Genomic DNA, 19,134 nt, shown 5'->3' on the forward strand with positions numbered 1-19,134 from the left:
TGGGATGGAGGATAAATTATATTATCATATTGTTATTTGTGCCACACAATTATCTTAGTAACGTCGAGTTGTTGTAATCGTAGAAAAAAACAATAGTTTGTTTTTGGGAATATAATATATTATATAATATTTAAAAAAACAAGTGAATTACTAAAACCGATATTACATTAATAATCGAACAAAATTTAACCGTATAACACTAAAGCCCTAAACAAGTATAACAAACGAAACGATGAGACAAAATGATACAAACGAGCAGCCGTGCATGTCTGTCCGATGCTGTTGCAAGTTAATAGCGAAATGCGAGGAAAAACCGATCGTCGCAAAGGCAACTACGAAACCGCGAAATAATGACTGCGGCAAACACACCCAAATGAGCCTTTGTGATTTCTTAAAATCACAATCGATCCCAGACTGGATCAAAGTGAATGATACGCGCCCGCAACAACAACATCCCCGGGATGAGCAGTGTTCAACGAAACCTACGCCTGATGAACGGAAAGGAAATACTGTCCCGGAAGACATGCAATCGTCGCAGATCATCATTAACTTCGGAACGGTTGTAACCAACGGGGTATGCAAGAGAGACTCGTATCAACAGACCGATCCGGAAGTTAAAGACGTGACCGTTCCGGTGGAAAAGAAGCGAGTATGTCAGACCACCACCAGTCCACCGGTCGATAGATCAAGCTCCACGTATCCGTCAACCAATCGGCCGACCTCCGTTTGCCCACCAGTCAATCGGTCGACTTCCATCTGCCCAACACCAGATCAGTCGACCTCCACCTATCCACAAACCAACCGGCCGACGTCCAACTGTCCATCGACCAATAATAAACAAACCTCCACCGATCCACCAATTAATCGGCCAACCTCTATTTGCCCACCGAAAGATCATTCAACGTCCATTTGTCCGCCAACTAATCAATCGACTTCCACCTGTGCAAAAACCAATCGGCCAACGTCCAACTGTCCATCATTCAATCAGTCAATCTCCAACGGTGCGCCAACCAATCGACCTACCTCCACCTGCCCACCGGCCAATCGATCAACCTCCACTTGTCCTGCAGCCCGTCCCGAATCTGTAGTTAATAAGTCAACGTGTGGTTGCAACTGCCACACGAAGCTCTAGAATATTGCAACAGGAAAACATCAATACTCCCATCGTCGTCCCAGAAAAAAATCATTGTTACAAAGGGGTCTACGACCCGTCGAAAAGTGAAGAAATATAAACACTATTTAATAAAAATTAATACATTCGATTTTACAGTACACATGACGATGTTAATTTGCTGAATTGATCACTCCAGTCCATCATGACCCATCGGTATCTGTGTATCTGTATGGATCTTTTTCTATTAGTCTCATTGCGATATTCTTTTGGATTTTAATTTCTGGTACTTGCTTAACTCGAGGTACTTATCCGGATATAGTGAACAAGTTCAAAATGTCTCATCGTACCAATATAAGTTTTTATTTTGACTTTGAAGATATAATAAATTTTAATATACACCTTTTTATCGGTAAATTGGGTTACGCTGTTTACAGTGTGTTAGGCCGGAATTATATTATATTTTTTAGGGCATTTTTGTTTGTTTTTTAGGTCATTAACATCCTAACTCTACTTATACATAACATGTATATATAGTACTTGGTGTCTGAATTCTCAGTTCCGAAAAATTCAATCTGAAAAAATGTTACTTTCTATAATATATACTTGATATCCAGACATCCAGTACTCATTGGCTATATAGGTATACATTAGGTGAAAAGTTAAGGAGTGCTAAAATAATTTGTTCCATAGCCCCTCAGAATTTATCACTTACATTTTATATATTATATTGTATAAGTTATGTCATTATATTAAGTTATACACCTAAATATATTTGTATAATATATGCTTGTTTATATTTTTGAAAATAGGAGATTAATAAATAATAATTAATGAAAAAAATGTTAACACTTATGAAAATAATTTATTCAACTTCAAGATTCAGTTTTCGATTTGATAACAGATATTTGTTGTATAGGTAAATTAATTTTTTGTAAGCGATTAAATAAATAAAATAATTCCAAACCACAATAGTTTATAATCTGTAAAAAATTTTGCTGGAAAAAATTTGATTAATTTAAAATCTGAGGTGTTTAACAAACACAATATAATAAGTATAAAATACAAATTAAAGTTTTAAAAAAATTAAAATAAATTGATTAAGTATTAAGTATTTGAAACAAAAAAAAATAATGTCTGATTAAAATATTTTACACCACTTTTTTAAATCGCTTCTTACGTAATGATTTACAAACACAAAAATATTAAATATTGTTATTTGATTGATTAGGCGCATTTAAAAAGAAAAAAAAGATGCCAACGGCACGTAGTGTTCCCAAGCGGTCACCCATCCAAGTACTAACTACGCCCGACGTTGCTTAACTTCAGTGATCGGACGAGAACTGGTGTATTCAACGTGGTATGGTCGTTGGCGTAGGTGTTGAGTATTCGGACTGTACCTAGCCAGTGAAAATAATTAGTTATGTCAAAAGTTTAAAATTTTACTACTTAGTAATTATTGTATTCATAAATCATAATATTTATTGAATACCTATTGGCCATTGGGTATTGACGTATTATACACGGTTTTTCGATAATTTATTATTAGGTACCTACTACTATCGAATGAGTGTACCGATTATCAATCAACATACATCTATTACTGATTTATTTAACCGATTTACACACGAGTACCTAATACCTATGATTTACATATGTTATGTTTGTCTATTTGTGTATAATAATGTGATTTGAAATATTTAAAAATTAAAACAGTCTCAACTTCTAAAGTTAATTACGATTTACGTCATTTCAACGGTAATCTGGTTCACCGACCTCATTATTACATATGTTGTCGTGGTTCGTACAGTCACGATTTTATTTTCCGACGATTGCGTATTGCCTAGCCTAGCCTAGCCGATTTTGTTATAATTTTAGGAAATATCGTATCCATTTAGCGGCAAAATAAATAATTTATTGTTCGTGAATCATTAAAACATTAGCAAAATGACTCGTAAGACTAGTAAGATTATTCTGATTAGAGAGTCTATAATCATTAGATAGGCGACTAATTATTATTTAGTTAGTATTTCTTTATGCATAGTCTAGAATAGTTCTACACTACAATCGTAATGTTCCGTGCATATGGTGCGTGTGTATATTTTAATAATGTATAATAAATAATAATATACATAATACATTAGTACATTACATTATGTATATAATATATAATATATTATATTAATATATAGGTTAATGGTTAATAATGTTAATATATGCATATTGCAAAACATAAAACAAACATAATTCGTTGTTATTATTATTTGTTCGTGAATAATTATTATTTTCATTTCTTAATACTTGACATCATCGTAATCAATAGAAAGTTTATGATAAGCACATTCCAACTATTTAATAGTTTTTCAACTTTTGTTATCCTGTATTGAGTTTGAATTTTTGAAAATCCAGTGTTGAATGGCCCTTGTTTACAATAGATACCATTTTAATCATGTATTTATTGTTCATTCCGAGAATATATTGAATGTCAATGATGGCTGTATAGACGTACTGTGTATACACTATGGCGTGTCTTTAAAATAAGTTTAAATAGTATTGAGTTGACTTAGTTTAGCAAGTATTATTTTATTCAACTCGTCTGTTTTTTCTATATATTTTAATGATATTTCAGCTCTTATCATATACGCTGTTATTTCTATATGCGTTAATTTTAACTTTTCCGTTTGTTCTTCTTGTATTACCTACATTATCTATTTGAACAGATTTGTAAGTTTCTTCAATAAAGTTCTCAATTTTATCAAATTTATTTGAATGTTCAAGATTTGAAATAATTTTTTTTGTTTCACCAGCCTAAGAACTACAAAACACGTTCATCGTCAGAGCTCGACTAAGGTTATTTTCTAATGTCATACGTATATTTATCCAATTGTTGTGTGTATTATCAAACCCTATCCATTTTACAAATATTTGATTCCCTTTCCTACGAATAATTTTTTCGATTAAATATTCGTTTGGATAATTTGTTTTACATATTTCTTCCGAGTAAAAACAACCAGAAATTTTCCTGTATAATCTTGTAATTGATATGTAACGGGTATTGTTGGATTAATTTTAATTGTCACCACTAACTAGATAAATCATATTTGATATAATAACAATTTTTTCTTATTTAATTGTAAATTGCACATATTTAAATTTTCAATGTTTTTGCAGCATCTTGCTATTCTGTATACTTAATTTAATAAAATATAAAAACTATTTACGAGGAGAGCTTTAATGTCAGGAAAATAAGACACAAGAATATAATTCACAGGAATTATAAAACAGAAAACTGTTAAGACATTTTAAGAAATAATAATAAACAAAAAATAATTTGTTATCGAGAAATGTATTTCACGAGCATATATGTACAGCCAGTACAGGATATGGATTGCAAGGAATGTTAATGAACAAGAATATTTCCAGGTGAGATAACTGAAATATTTTACAAAAACATAAAAATTTAGAAAATAAAATTCAGAAAAATAATTCGGAAATGTATAGTTAAGGAACGATACAATTTGGGAAAGTTATACTTAAAAATACAAATTTTAGGAAAATAATTATTAGGATAGTATTTGTAGGAAAAATGGTAGTTAGTAGGTACACATAGAAAACGTCAATAGTCAATAACACATAATAAGTCCAAAGTAAATTGGCATCATGTTCTCATAACTCTAAAATATTTTAACTATTATATTTTAACTGATTTTTTATTTAAAAAACTAATATGTCAGGGCTTATGAATTATAAGACTCTTATTTATTGTAATACTCTTGATTTATGAAATTTTGTTTAAATGGCAATTAGCAAATTTTCGCCGTTTTTAAATAAAAAAAAAAATCTAACTTCAAACGCTTATAAAAATATAATTAATTTAGGTTTTAGGTTATTTTAATTTTTGATTCAGCTTCATTAACATTAATATAAAACTCATTTATTATTTTTATTATTCACAGTCATATATAATTAAGCATAAAAAAAAAAATATACTAATAGCTTACAAAAGTAAAATATTGTCTTTGATCACATGTACATATATTCACAAAATTATGATGATGTTTTGATGAACTCTAGTTTATATATTATATAGGTAATTGTAATATGTTGTTATTGGGTGGCAATCTCTTGGCAACGCAGTTAAATTTTTATATATCCTAATAACAAAAATACAAATTCAATAATGTCTAGGTATGATTAGAAAATTACTTAAGCAATACTATTCATAGATAAACAGTCGAAATTATATAATTATTAATAAAAACGAAATTTAAAAGTGAAACACTGACGCCACGAACATAAGTATTTTTCTACAGCCGACATTATTCCAACAATGGGCCAGAACGACGCGTGCAAGTCGGACCGATGCTGTTGCCAACTAATATCGAAATGCGAGGAAAAGCCGGTCGCCACGCCTCGGCCGCGAAATGCGTGCGACGGGCATGCAGAAAAGCCCGAAATGAGTATATGTGATTTCCTGAAATCGCAACCGACCCCGGAGTGGATCAAAGTGAGCGACGTGCGTCCACACCGCGGGAACAATCCGTGCGCCGAAGCTAAAAGTCCAAACGACTGCAAACAGCGTGATCCGTGCGAACAGGCGCCGACATCGGGCTGCTCCGGCAAAAACCGCTCTTCCAATCGATCGAAACCCCGACAGGAATGTATACGGCCGACGGAACAGGCGTGCATGCCGAACAACGGCGGACCACAACATTCTCAGCACCGTCACCGGAACGAGCATCAACGTGCGCCGAAACCACAGACAGACTGCGATCCGGAAGACCGGCAACTGTCGCAGATTATCATCAACTTCGGAACGGTGATGACAAGCGAAATGTGCAAACAGGATTCGAGTCAGCAGACTAATTTGGACGGGCATGACGTGCCGACGGAGAAAAAGCGACAAACCTGCAACACCACGGACCGTTCAAGCCATCATACACGCGCCCCGGCCGATCGTTCCATCTCCATCTGCCTGCCGACCGATCGTTCAAACTGTACATGCGCCCCAGTCAATCGATCGAACTCTACTTGTCCACCGGCAGATCGCTCGACATCCAACTGTCCACCAGCCGATCGCTCGAATTGTACACGTGCCCCAGCCGACCGTTCAACCTCCAACTGTCCACCGGCAGATCGCTCGACATCCAACTGTCCGCCGCAGGAACGTTCAAGCTGTGCACGCGCCCCGGCCAACCGTTCAACATCCACCTGTCCACCAGCCGATCGCTCAAGCTGTACACGTGCCCCAGCCGACCGTGCAACCTCCAACTGTCCGCGGTCTGATCGTTCAAATTCTAACTGTGAACCGGCCAATCGCTCAAGCTGTACACGTGCCCCAGCCGACCGTTCAACCTCCAACTGTCCGCGGGCTGATCGCTCAAATTTTAATTGTGAGCCGGCCGATCGCTCAAGCTGTACACGTGCCCCAGCCGACCGTTCAACCTCCAACTGTCCGCGGGCTGATCGCTCAAATTCTAACTGTGAGCCGGCCAATCGCTCAAGCCGTACACGTGTCTCAGCCGACCGTTCAACTTCCAACTGTCCGCGAGCGGATCGTTTAAATTCTAACTGTGAACCGGCCAATCGCTCGAGTTGTACACGTGCCCCAGCTAATTGTTCGTCCTCCACCGGTCCACCAACCGATCGTCGGAACGATAGTTCGTCCTTTGCACATCCGCTGGCATCTTCGACTTGTATACGTCCTGATCGTTCGACCATCACTTGTCCACAAGCCGACTGGTCGACGTCCAGTTGTCCACAGGCCGATCGGAACAACCGTTCGACTCGTTCCCGCTCGCCGGCGGACTGGTCGATGTCTACCTGTTCACCGGCAGATCGTTCGAACTCCGTCCGCCCACCCAACGTTCGTCCGCCAACCATCCGTCCACCCAATGTCCGTCCATACGAGATGGAATCTAATACGTCGGGGCGAAACTCTTGCGGACGATATCAGGGTAACGGTATCTCAAATACACAACGTAGTAGAACTCATTCTGAATCCGGGATGAAGTCAAAGGCCTGTTATTGCAATAATAACAACTCGGACTTCTAGACAGAACGACCAAATTTCGTTCAATTGAATGAAACATTTAAAATAAATCAATTATCGATGTACCAATGAATCATTGATCCTCGGAATTGTCAGAAAGTAAATTGTAATAAAAAGTTTAATAAATTTTATTATACAGCAAATACACCCGACCATATATTTTAGTTTATTTCATTATTGTTACGTAACGCCATAACAGTAATGACTTTAATAGTATAATCTATTATCTACATTAGTCTTTAATTGATGAATGCTTTTTTGTTATATCTTTCCTGGTGTGATAAACAAGCTAAACGTCTTATTGTAGCAAATGCAATTTTTTTAAGGGGTCATGTTATATGCCAATATGTCAAATTTATCACTGATTTAGGACACTTATGTCTCACAAAAAAAAAAAAAAGAAATTGGTACATTCTTCCTTCGTCCGATCAGAATCTAAAAGGTGCCAATAATATGAATATATTTTTTTTTGAATATGTGTTAAAAAAAATAGTTTTACATCGACACATTATTATATACAATTTAAAAAAGTTGATATGTACATATAAATAAAAAATAACCTTATGTAATTAGTTTAAAGTAATATTTTTATTTCGTTTTGCTTATTATATTTTTAAATATAAGTTTATTAAACTCATCATTAAAGAATTATCAAAACAACAATATTTAGTATTTACTTCATAGTTCATAGTGTTCATACCAGTTATTAAATTGTAACAAACAACTACTTAGATAATATTAATTAATATTAAACATTTTATTATCTGTTATTCAATAAATATAGGCGCCTAATATTTGACCTAGGACTACCTCCGGCTGTTCATAATAATTGAATAGTACATTATACATTACTTGTTATAATCACAATGATATTTATTATTTAATATTATCACCTATAGCTGTTATGTATCTATTTAAATACTTTATTTTTATTTTTATTTTTAAATAAGGTAAATATTATTATTTAAACTTATAAATAAAAAACTAACATAAGTTATAAATCGATAAAATAATGAATAACATTTAAAGATATTTTAAATAATTTTTTAATGTCTTATTAGTATTGAAATACTTATTGAAAAATATATTCAATTAAATAATTTTTTGTTCAACTATACTAATTTGAAAAACTTTATACAGTATAATATACATTACAGTAAATAATAGTATCCACTATTTATTATACATTGTTTGCACATTGCACATCAGTACATCACTATTGTAGTATTGTTCATTTTGACCTATTTTTTAAAGCAGTTGCGCGCTGCTTGTTCCATTTTTGGAATTTGTGGAATTGAAGCTTCGCCTGCTTATACTTTACGTCAAATTGTCGTTCATAATTTGCGCATTAACTTATTTACCAATAGAACTGAAAGAGATCAGGAGTACTCTAAAGCATACATTTTTTTAATAATTTTCAGTTTAAAACTTAAAAGTCGTGATATTAAATTTTAAAATATTGTATAATACCTACCTAAATAATTATGTTTAAAAATATGAATTTAAACTTATTTTACTATACGTGTATTTCCAAAAAAAAAAATTTAACAAATAATTATGACCGACCCAAACTCATATTTTTATCATAATATGTAAATGTATTACAATTATAACTATTAAAGTTAAATTTAATAATCCAATTTATTTAATTATATACGAGTATATACATCATATGAATGTATGATATATAATGTACTTATAAAGTGTGAATTACAATAACAAATATTGAATTTTCAAATTCAACCACAATTTAGTATTTAAAATTTTCACTCCTTTTCATAAGTAATGTACAACTTATGAACTTTCCAGTAGGTATTTTTTATACCCATATATTATTTGATATGTTGATGCGTAAACGATTCACGGTATTTTGCGATAAGTTAAGTAAACGAATAATGCAAAAACAATTATGATCAATCGTAGTAATCTACCATGCTTAACATTATATACATCAAATATAACATTTTAAAACTTTAAATACCTAGTACTTTTAGGTTTTAACAGTAAATTGTCGGCAAAGGTATTGACTAAAGTTTCGTTTTTGGTAATAAAATCTTGTAATTGTTTTTATTATAATTTATAATTATGATGTACTTAAAATGAATAAATATTCTCCAGATAATATTGAGATATAATTAAATTGTAAAAAAAAAATATTATTCAGTATGTCATCGCTATGAATATTAGAATATCGTTGTATTATCATCATTAAACTGATACCCTTGTCTTCATGTAGGTGCCTAATAAAGGTGTGCAAACCAATGTAACGAAATTCCACAGAATAAAATTGAAATTGTGCAATGTTGCTGTATTAATTATTGATTAATATTATATTTTAAACACTTTTTAAGATAAATAATAAATACGAAGAGAAATAGTGGCATTTTTTGTAAGATATTATCAAACGAAATACGAAAATATATACATATTCTTTTGTTATATTATGAATCATGATACTTATATACGTATACCTATAACACTATAACCTATTACTGTAACATTTTCATCGTTCGATGATATTTTACAAAAGTTCAATATGATATTAATTACTCGAAAATATTTTCCTAATAATAAAACTGACCAAAATTATTCATTTATTCCTGCTAATTTATCCAGAATTGTATTTTTTTTTTTTTACAAAAAAAATGGCTTCATTTTGTCTATTGTATTATTTATAAATATTATACAACATCTAAAATAATATATTTCAGTTTGTTCTGGAGTTTAATTTGAATCATCCCACCATCTGCAAGCTTTGACTTTTATCTTCCTCTTGAATTTTAATTTAAAATTTTAAAAATTCTATAATAGTAACTTATAAGTACTTATACTTTCTAATGAACAAACTAATCACCAACTAATAACTACAAATAGATTAGTGCGTATAATGCGCGCGGGAGGGCTCCACTATCTTTTTTACAATTTACTAATTTATACAATACCTAATTACTTGATTTGATTATATAATAATATACCTACCTTATACTTTAAAATATATGATTTATTATATTTTCGCGCAGCTAAGAGAAATCCTTAGAATATGAAAGCCTCCCTAGACTTAAAAACTCTAATATTAAGTACATAATAATAGATGACATCACAATATTTTAATTTTTCTATATATATATATATATTGTATACATAATATATATTGTAGATACGTATTAATAGACAACAGTATCAATGTATTATATTATATACAGCCATACGAATATTACATATATTTATATCTTTTTAATTATCATTTTTTTTATTATTATAATTATTATTTTAGATTATACTTAATATATTAATATGCACAATGCGCATAATATAATAAATTATTATAAAACAACCGATAGGCGCACATGCCGAGTACACCACATATGGTATATTACGAAACTATATGATATAAGTATATAACTTATGATTACAGTTAAAATAATTGTTCATGTTTTATCGTCTGATAAAACACATTTTCTGATGCTATATTCTCATTATTGATTCATGGATTTTGATGACTTATCGAGAATTCCTCGACAACAGAAGATGTCTCTTTGAGCCTTAGAGTGGCGTTCGAACAATGTCAGTAAATGATACGTGAATGTAGAAATGTAAAATATAAAAATTACGTGCTACAGCATTACCTAACTAGAATATTATAGTATTTTATTTTTAATAATATAATAATACAAGGAAAATATGAAGATAAAGTATATACACAAAAGATTCCGGTTTACATTTCTTGTGAAACACTACAATAAAAATATTGTCTTTAATTATTAAAAAAATGTAAAATATCTATGGTAAGACACTGGAAAGATTTGTATATACGAGTATTACTATGTATATTTTCTCTATTTACTCTTACAGTATTATAAATTTTCGAACGAACTCGGCTGCTACTGTTATTTCGATTGAAAATCGAAATTTCATTATCAATTCTATTTTAATTTATGAACCTAAGTTTCTATTTAGGCTCTAGTATTTTACATTTCTTTTTTTTTTTTTTTTTGTAATTAAAATTCGTATTCCTAACTTCTATACGCTAATAAGAAATTATTTTATATTCTAAGCGGAGAAATAAATATATTGATTTTACAATGACATGTGACATTGTTATTTTGTCTGGTGACTTCTGATAGAAAATTTCATCTAGTTCTTATTAGTTTTTTTTGGTAGAGGGGAAAATTCAACAGTAAAAAATGTTTGAAAAAAATACAAAATTAAAGAAAAATTGAAATTTGTACGTAAAATTAGTACTCGATAAAAACGATTTTGTTATTTATTGCAAGTATAATTCGAATATGAACAATATTTGAAGTTATAATCAAATATTTATACTGAAATTTCCTATATATAGTAAAATTTTCTAAAATATTTTACTGTTTTTATGCTATTAATAGGAATAAAAATTTTTTAATAATCTTTTTCTTTTAAATACAACAAATAAAAATGTAATTGGTCAAAATGCTTAAAAACTTAATACTATAAGTTCTTTATACTTTTTATTATACCATTTCCATTGAAAAATATTTAAAATGAATATTATACACAATTGTTTATATTAAGTAGTTCATACTGAAACAAAAAAATATATAATATATTACAAGCAACATTTTTTTCATAGACATTTGAAATTAAAATTTGGGTGAATTAAAATGTTTAAACTATAAATAATAATGTTCATAATTTTGTTATAATTAAAAATATTATTCGTAGCAACTCCACGTTTATTATTAGTTTTATTATGTACATGAAACTTTCAAAATATATAGATTAATTTATAGACAATACTTATTTATACCATGAATCTAATTACATTGCTTTATATGTTAGGTGGTATTGAGTATTGACTCATAAGATAATAACAATAATATAATATTGTATAAATATATATTATTATAATAACTAATTAAATATTTATAATATTTATAAACACAATGTTTTTGGCATAAATTAAATCAACCTGTCGTAATACTATTGTCTATTAGTAAAATAAATAACTTTATAAAATTAATACCATAACATATACTCAGTGGTGTAGGCTGATAGCCCATTTTCAATCAGAATCGTTTTTCATTAAAAATATGATATATTATTATTCATTGGATTCAAATTTAACACATCCATTAAGAATCCACTATCGACCTATCGACATTTACGACATCTACTGTAAAATAGTACTACTGTGTAGTTCTGTACAGCAGAACGGTACTCATGACTTTCCCTTAAATCTTATTCTCAGTTTAGCTTGTGGTTTATGATTTATGGCTATAGATTTTTGTATTTATTATTTTTACTTTTATTGATAAAATTTATATTTTTTAATATTATAATAACAATAATATCTTATGAAAATGAGTGGAAAAATAATAACACTGAGTTATAATATTACTTGGAAGTGGCGCAACTACTAGAAATTTAATAATAGAAAAAAATTTTAAAATGCACTCGCTATTTCCAAGCTCTTAAATCAAATAAATATTGTATGACTATGCAAACCGAATATTTGATTTATCATATATGTTAATTAAATGTTAAGTGTTTATTTTAAGAACTATAAAATCACAACCATGTTACAACCGCATATAACATGATTGTTATAAAATAATAAATATTCAAAATAATATTATTTTTGCTCTAATTTTCACAATATTTAATTATAACTACAATATGCATTTATATGTAGTCTATATTTTGGAATTCATCCAATAGGATAAAATACGATGCATTTTCTATTATTCATTTTCACCATGACACTAAAAATTATTATAATTGTTGTTTGATATTATTTAAATATAAATATATAATAACATATTCGAATAATATTATTATTTTTGTTTAAATAAAACAAATAAATCGTATATTTTTTTTTTCTTTAGCAACTCATTATTGTCTTTTAAAAAGCGACCTAAAATTTGTTTTTTCATCAATCTCCAGAATTACTGGTTATAAAAGCAACTATTAAATATTGCACAGCTGTTAGGGGTCGTACACAAGAAAATTTCATTAATCACAAATTATGTTAGTTATGTTGGTTACGGAATAACCATATTATATTGTACAGTTAGGTATAATAAAAATTTATGTTTGAGTCATTAATCGAATAATATTCACAAATATATATACATATGATGTACATTGTACATGGGGCATAGGTAAGTACATTTTTTTTCGCACACTAACTTTTACATAATATTGGAATTATGTTTAATCACTCGTGATTAACAATATATTAATTATCTGAGAAGTGAGCTGTGACTGGTGAGGACTTCAACCATCGTCGTTTGCCATTATAAACATTGAGGTGATTTATTGATGACACTTATCGTTATATTACTTATATTGCATATACATACATATTTTATGTGTTTATCCGATGGCTAATATTATTATCGTATTGACCTTTAAATAGTTTTGATAAAATGTAAAGATCTAATTTATTTTTATTTACATGTTACTCATTAAAGTTTGTGAATGCTATACAAATATAAATAATAATTTAATAAATATTTAATAACAGTGCATAATATACTCACTAAAAATACTTATTTTATATTTCAAGACGAGTAAACTCACGCGTCGACAGTTATCACCAAAAATACATAAATAGTCTCTAGTCAGAGACAAAGTAATTTAAAAATTTAAAACTTCAAGTAATAAGTATGGACAGTATGGTATAGTCGACGGGTGTTTAAAATATTACTGTATATTCAAAATGACATATGTACTAAATTCCGTTATTGTAAATGCCTCTTCAGAGAATTTATACTATACATAAAATACGGTATGTGAAGTATACAACTGCTGTCTAACATTAAAGTTCAATGCAAAATTCAAATCGTACTTTCATTGTATTCGCGATAAAATATTTACTGTATTAAAAAAAAAATCCAATTCAGAAATAGTAAAGTAACACGTAATTTACATTATAATATAAGTATATGAGGAGTATTTAAATGTGGACTAGATGTCTTAATACGTTTAGTCAGCGCATGGCGTTTGAAATATTCAATACATAATTTATGCAAATGCATAATACAATGCACCTTAATAGTTACAAACGAAAATATTAAAAACATATTTAGGGATATGAGTGGTGTGCATTCGGGAGATTTGAATAACGGTCTACAGCAATATGACGACTATGTGGTACATATTGAAACTTTTTCTTTTTAACTACATTTAGTATTTATCGTACGGGAAAATCAAAATATGATTTCACTCCATAGCGTTTTATTTTATTTGTGCATAGGACACGGGTACAGCCAACAATAATGCTGTATAATAATATATATATTATAATAATATTGTTGCGTGTCATGATCTAGTCGTGAGCGGGAAATTGCCCGTTGGCCACTCACCGTTCTCATTAAAACGTAAGACAAACCTCGAGTATCTAAGAGTTTATTGTTCTGAGTATAACAACAGTTGTATTCAAGGTCGATGCTATCTCGGACTCACTACCCGCCAGTCTCACTGTACACTATAATATGAGCAGACAAAAACTATGACTGTAAGCACGATATGTTGCATACTTAACTACCTACTCCGAACTGCAATGATTTTAATACTGAAAAACTATAATATTAATAAATACATTTCATATATTAAAAAAAGCAATATATATATAATACTTTTTTTAAGTATACTAAATTTTTTTCAAAAACCCTTCCACGAAGAAATCTTGAGCACGAGTCTGGCAGTAATCTTTGATCTTTTGTGATTAGTCACAACCCATTTTGGTGGTTGTTATTTTTTTCGACACAATGTGCCAGTGTCATGTTAAATTGACGAGTAAAAACATATACTCAGCATTCAATATTTAAAATATTGTAATAAATAGAGTTCGAAAATTATTGCAATAGCAAATTTTCTATAAGCTCTCGATTTATAGCAAACCAAGGTAGAAATCTATCCTATACCTATAGGATATAACCTATACACTAACGAGTTTAATATAGTTTAAAATATACATTTTTATATTTATTTTTTCATAAAAAAAAGTGCATACTTTATAATTTTTTTGTTTATTTGTTCAATATATTCTAAGCATTTTTTATTATAATATGTATTTTATTTTTCTAGAAATATGTGAATTATATTTGTTATGACCTGGTCAATAGTACATAATATTATGTACGTCACATGGCGAGATAATGGTAATATTATTTTTTTTTGTCTTAAGTTTTCTATTACATTTATTTTAATATCATTGTTATTTTTTATAAAAAAAAAAATAATATGGTTACTATGTATGTTATAGCAATATAGTATATAGTGTAAATATATATAATACATAATATTATTTATTTAATAAATTTGTTTGTATATTTTAGTTTTGTTTGTGCATATTATTGATACTTTATCGATTCATCTTGATATAAACTCTAAGTTATAATGTTTTACTAACTATTTACTGGTTTATATAACAACTATTTATTATTTTTAATTATCGGAGAAATTATAACTATGGTAATGAAGAATTTAAATCAAAAAAGTCAATAATAATAAATAACAATAAAGAATATATTTTTAATAAAATGTTCACTTTTTTTTGTTGATAATACATTTTTAATATGAATCACAGTTTGTCAAACAACGAAGATTTACATGAAGAATTTAAAACTCTCTTAATTAAAATTGAACCATACTTTGTTGCATTAAAATCAGATCTCGGTATTTATGAAGTTTTACTTTATTTATAAATCAAAGAATACCATTATCATTTATCAATATCGTATATTATTTTATTGAATAATGGCAATAAATAATTTGTTTTTGAAAATTAAAAATTTAATAGTATACTAATTTATACTAATATTTTTCGAGAAAAAAAGTTTACATAATCCTTTAATTATAACTAATAGTTCAACATTTTTATGTATAAAAGTAGTAGTATTAAGTTTTGAAATAAGAAATCAAAAAGTAAATTTTGTCATACACAATAACAAAATCTTAAGAACGACAAAGATAACATTTGATAAAAAGTATATTTTTGTTTAAAATACTTAGTAACGACTTAACTCAAGTACTTTGACTTATGAAGAATTTTAAGTATCTATTCATTTACAAGAAAATAATAAAATAAATACATTTTAATGAGAACACCTTTCAACATCGAACAAATTTGAATTTTAAACGCTCATAAAAAATTAATTTGACTTTCGGTATAAATGTTTTGTTTAATAGGTATACATAGATTGAAAAACATACACACGCACGCGCATATACAAACAACGAATTGAAAAATCAGTACATTCATCGCTCTGCTCGGAATCTAAAATGTTGATAGTTTTTTCTTTGATTAAATAACCACTCGGCACTCACTAATACTATTGTGTATGCCAATAATTATAAAATATATGCTTTTAAAATTTCAAATAAATAAATATAAGTATAATAATACACACACACACACATATATATATATATAGTACCTATATACGTTTGTATGTGTGTTTAATATTGTTTTTAGAAAAATTATTATGTCGAGAATGGTTACACAAGTTATTTAAAGCTGCAACTCAAGAAGAATCACTTAGAAATGCTTACCTAATCAAATTACTTGATCAACTAGAAAAAGGAGGGAAATTAAGCGAACCATTTAACAATCTTCCTAAACATAATTCACCTTTGTTACCTTTAACCACACATAATATACCGAAGCAGGTGAGTATATTATATTGGTTCTTCGATTAAGTAAATTTAATTTTGATTTTTTTTTATATATGCAAACCTATATTATTTGTAAAAACATGAAAATTTAAACATATACTTGTATATTATAACTATTTAAATAATTTAACGATGTTAGTTTTTTTTTACCTAAAAAATGATTAAAATTTAAAAAAATATTTAAAACAATTCTGCTTATAATTTTTCATTAAATTCTTTTTTTCCATCAGAATATTAATGTTTGTGATAAAAAAAAGATAAAAACAAAAGAGGAAACTTTGATTGTGGATGTGGTAAATGTTCACAATACTGTTGATAATCTTAAATCCACAGAAAATCATGAATATACTAATAAAATCAAAGGTAAATATAAATTTAAATTTTATAGTTTATTTATAAATAGATTATAAATGTATAGGTTAATTAATAATTATTAAAAATGTAAGTCTAATGTGTAAGCTTTTATACCTCTGGTCCTTTTTGTATAATTTTAGTTCTATAATAATAGTGTTTAATTTAATGATTAACAGTAAATTGAAATACTGTTTATCCTGTTATTTAAAAAAACTTGAATTGAACAAAAAATAAACCAAGTTTTTAATAAAAAATAATGTAATGTGAAAGCAATTTAGAAAAACTCAACACTCGTACTAGTATTCAAAGCTAATAAATGAATACAGTGTAAACTATATAATTTAAAGTTTAAAACAAATTTTCTCTGTATATTTTTGTTACTGAAAATAAATAAATATTTAAACATTCTCAATATATCAACTATGCTTTTAACACGTTTAAAGGATTTTATTATTCTATAGAACATACAAATTCCAACCAAGAAAAACAATTGGATATAAATGAAATTTCAGTTGATTCAGAAGGAGTACATTTGCTTGGTAAATTCTTATTATTTAATCTATAATTGACAGATGTAGCATAAGTATTTAAAGCGTTTAAAGTTTTGTTGAGCATTTTTTTGTATTATTTCTCTGTAGTGAATGAGAGTTCCAACCAAGAAAAACGATTGGATGTCAATAAAATTCCAGATGATTCAAAAGAAGTGCAGGTAAAACCATAAAACTCAAACTGATTTTAATTCAGTTTTTTATTTTGCAACGTGAGGAGGTTCAATTTACAATATTTAATAATTAAAAAACAACAAAATATTATATTCAGATACAGTGATATACTCTATTACTCTATACATTCTTAGTAAATCAAAAATAAAACATTAATTGTTATTTTTATTCAGAGCAATAAATCATAAAAAAAAATTTAATGTTTCTCGAAATACTCATAGTTTTACAAAAATATATATTTTGTTTGTTTAAAATATTTTATAATAAGTATTATTATTATTTTATGTTAAGTAAGTAATTAAGAATTTTAAATATACATCTCGAATAACGTAATAATACAAGTAATGACGTAATACGTATAGTATACCTTGAACTTAAACTCTACTCAATAAAAAATGTATTTGATGTATTCTATACTTAGATTAGGTATGGTTATCTATTGGTTATAAATGTTGTTCTTGGTTTTATAGCAGCAAAAACTAATGGTAGATAAAAGTGAAGGCGGCGATGGACTGACATTAAACGAAGAGACTAAATTAAAATTAGAATCTGTTGAAAAAGTGTCTAATGAATTAAAGGCGAGTATTTACCCCATCGTAAATAATAGACCGTGTGTTTTGATTAGTTTAAAAATATATATATATATCATAAAATTTTGTACGCAGAAAAAAAGTCAACTTCTAGCGGAACAACTTCAGGAAATTGAGCTGTACGCCGATAAAAATCTAATAAATAACGACCAATTAACTGTACTTAATACCGAGTTGAACAAGTTAGTTTATATCTGATATTTATTACATTATATTTACGGGTATCCGAGCTTACCAGACACAATTTATTAATGATTTCGTTATTACTCGCCTAGATGTAAAAACGATATGGAAAGAATGTGCAATGCTGAAGCGTCTGGCGAATTGTGTGTATCAAACTTACTTAAAATTATTTTGGACAAAACTACTGTGCTTGACGACACCATTGTATCAGAAATGCATCGTTTAAAAACTATGGTCGAGGACGCGTGTGCGAGTAAAAAATGGATGAATTTTGCTATGGAGCAATTGAAAGAAGAACACCGCTTGAAAATGGACGAAAAAGATAAATTCCATGACGAGCTGAATAAGAAATTATTGGTCGAAATTTCCCAATTAAAAGAGTACGTAAGTAAAGTTGAAGAGGATGCCATGTGTAAACAGTTTAGTAACGAACGTTACGAAGACGAATATAGCAGTACTTGA

The 19,134-nt window shown here is 28.6% G+C and overlaps 2 protein-coding genes and 1 non-coding gene across 3 annotated transcripts; 2 read left to right on the plus strand and 1 right to left on the minus strand.

Annotated features, from left to right (window-relative positions):
* The first annotated feature begins 232 nt into the window (after positions 1-232).
* On the plus strand, positions 233-1,132 carry LOC113555727 (salivary glue protein Sgs-3-like). Its single transcript, XM_026960249.1, has one exon. It carries the CDS (start codon positions 233-235, stop codon positions 1,130-1,132), a length of 900 nt encoding a protein of 299 aa, XP_026816050.1.
* Positions 1,133-2,366: 1,234 nt separating this feature from the next.
* Positions 2,367-2,485, minus strand: LOC113559478. The gene has a single exon (XR_003405980.1). It is a non-coding gene; the product is annotated as a 5S ribosomal RNA (ribosomal RNA).
* Positions 2,486-15,724: 13,239 nt separating this feature from the next.
* On the plus strand, positions 15,725-19,134 carry LOC113555725. The gene is made up of 8 exons (XM_026960246.1): positions 15,725-15,824; positions 16,624-16,817; positions 17,066-17,186; positions 17,639-17,716; positions 17,816-17,886; positions 18,370-18,477; positions 18,565-18,671; positions 18,765-19,134. Exons 1-8 carry the CDS (start codon positions 15,725-15,727, stop codon positions 19,132-19,134), a joined length of 1,149 nt encoding a protein of 382 aa, XP_026816047.1.

Source organism: Rhopalosiphum maidis, chromosome 3 (assembly GCF_003676215.2).
Source record: "Rhopalosiphum maidis isolate BTI-1 chromosome 3, ASM367621v3, whole genome shotgun sequence".
In the NCBI taxonomy this organism is placed as follows: domain Eukaryota; kingdom Metazoa; phylum Arthropoda; class Insecta; order Hemiptera; family Aphididae; genus Rhopalosiphum; species Rhopalosiphum maidis.

Coding starts and splice junctions, on each gene's coding strand:
- LOC113555727 (XM_026960249.1), top strand. CDS start 233: ATGAGACAAAATGATACAAACGAGCAGCCGTGCATGTCTGTCCGATGC.
- LOC113555725 (XM_026960246.1), top strand. CDS start 15,725: ATGAATCACAGTTTGTCAAACAACGAAGATTTACATGAAGAATTTAAA. Junction 15,825..16,623: donor TGCATTAAAATCAGATCTCG/GTATTTATGAAG, acceptor TATTGTTTTTAG/AAAAATTATTATGTCGAGAA. Junction 17,887..18,369: donor ATGATTCAAAAGAAGTGCAG/GTAAAACCATAA, acceptor TTGGTTTTATAG/CAGCAAAAACTAATGGTAGA.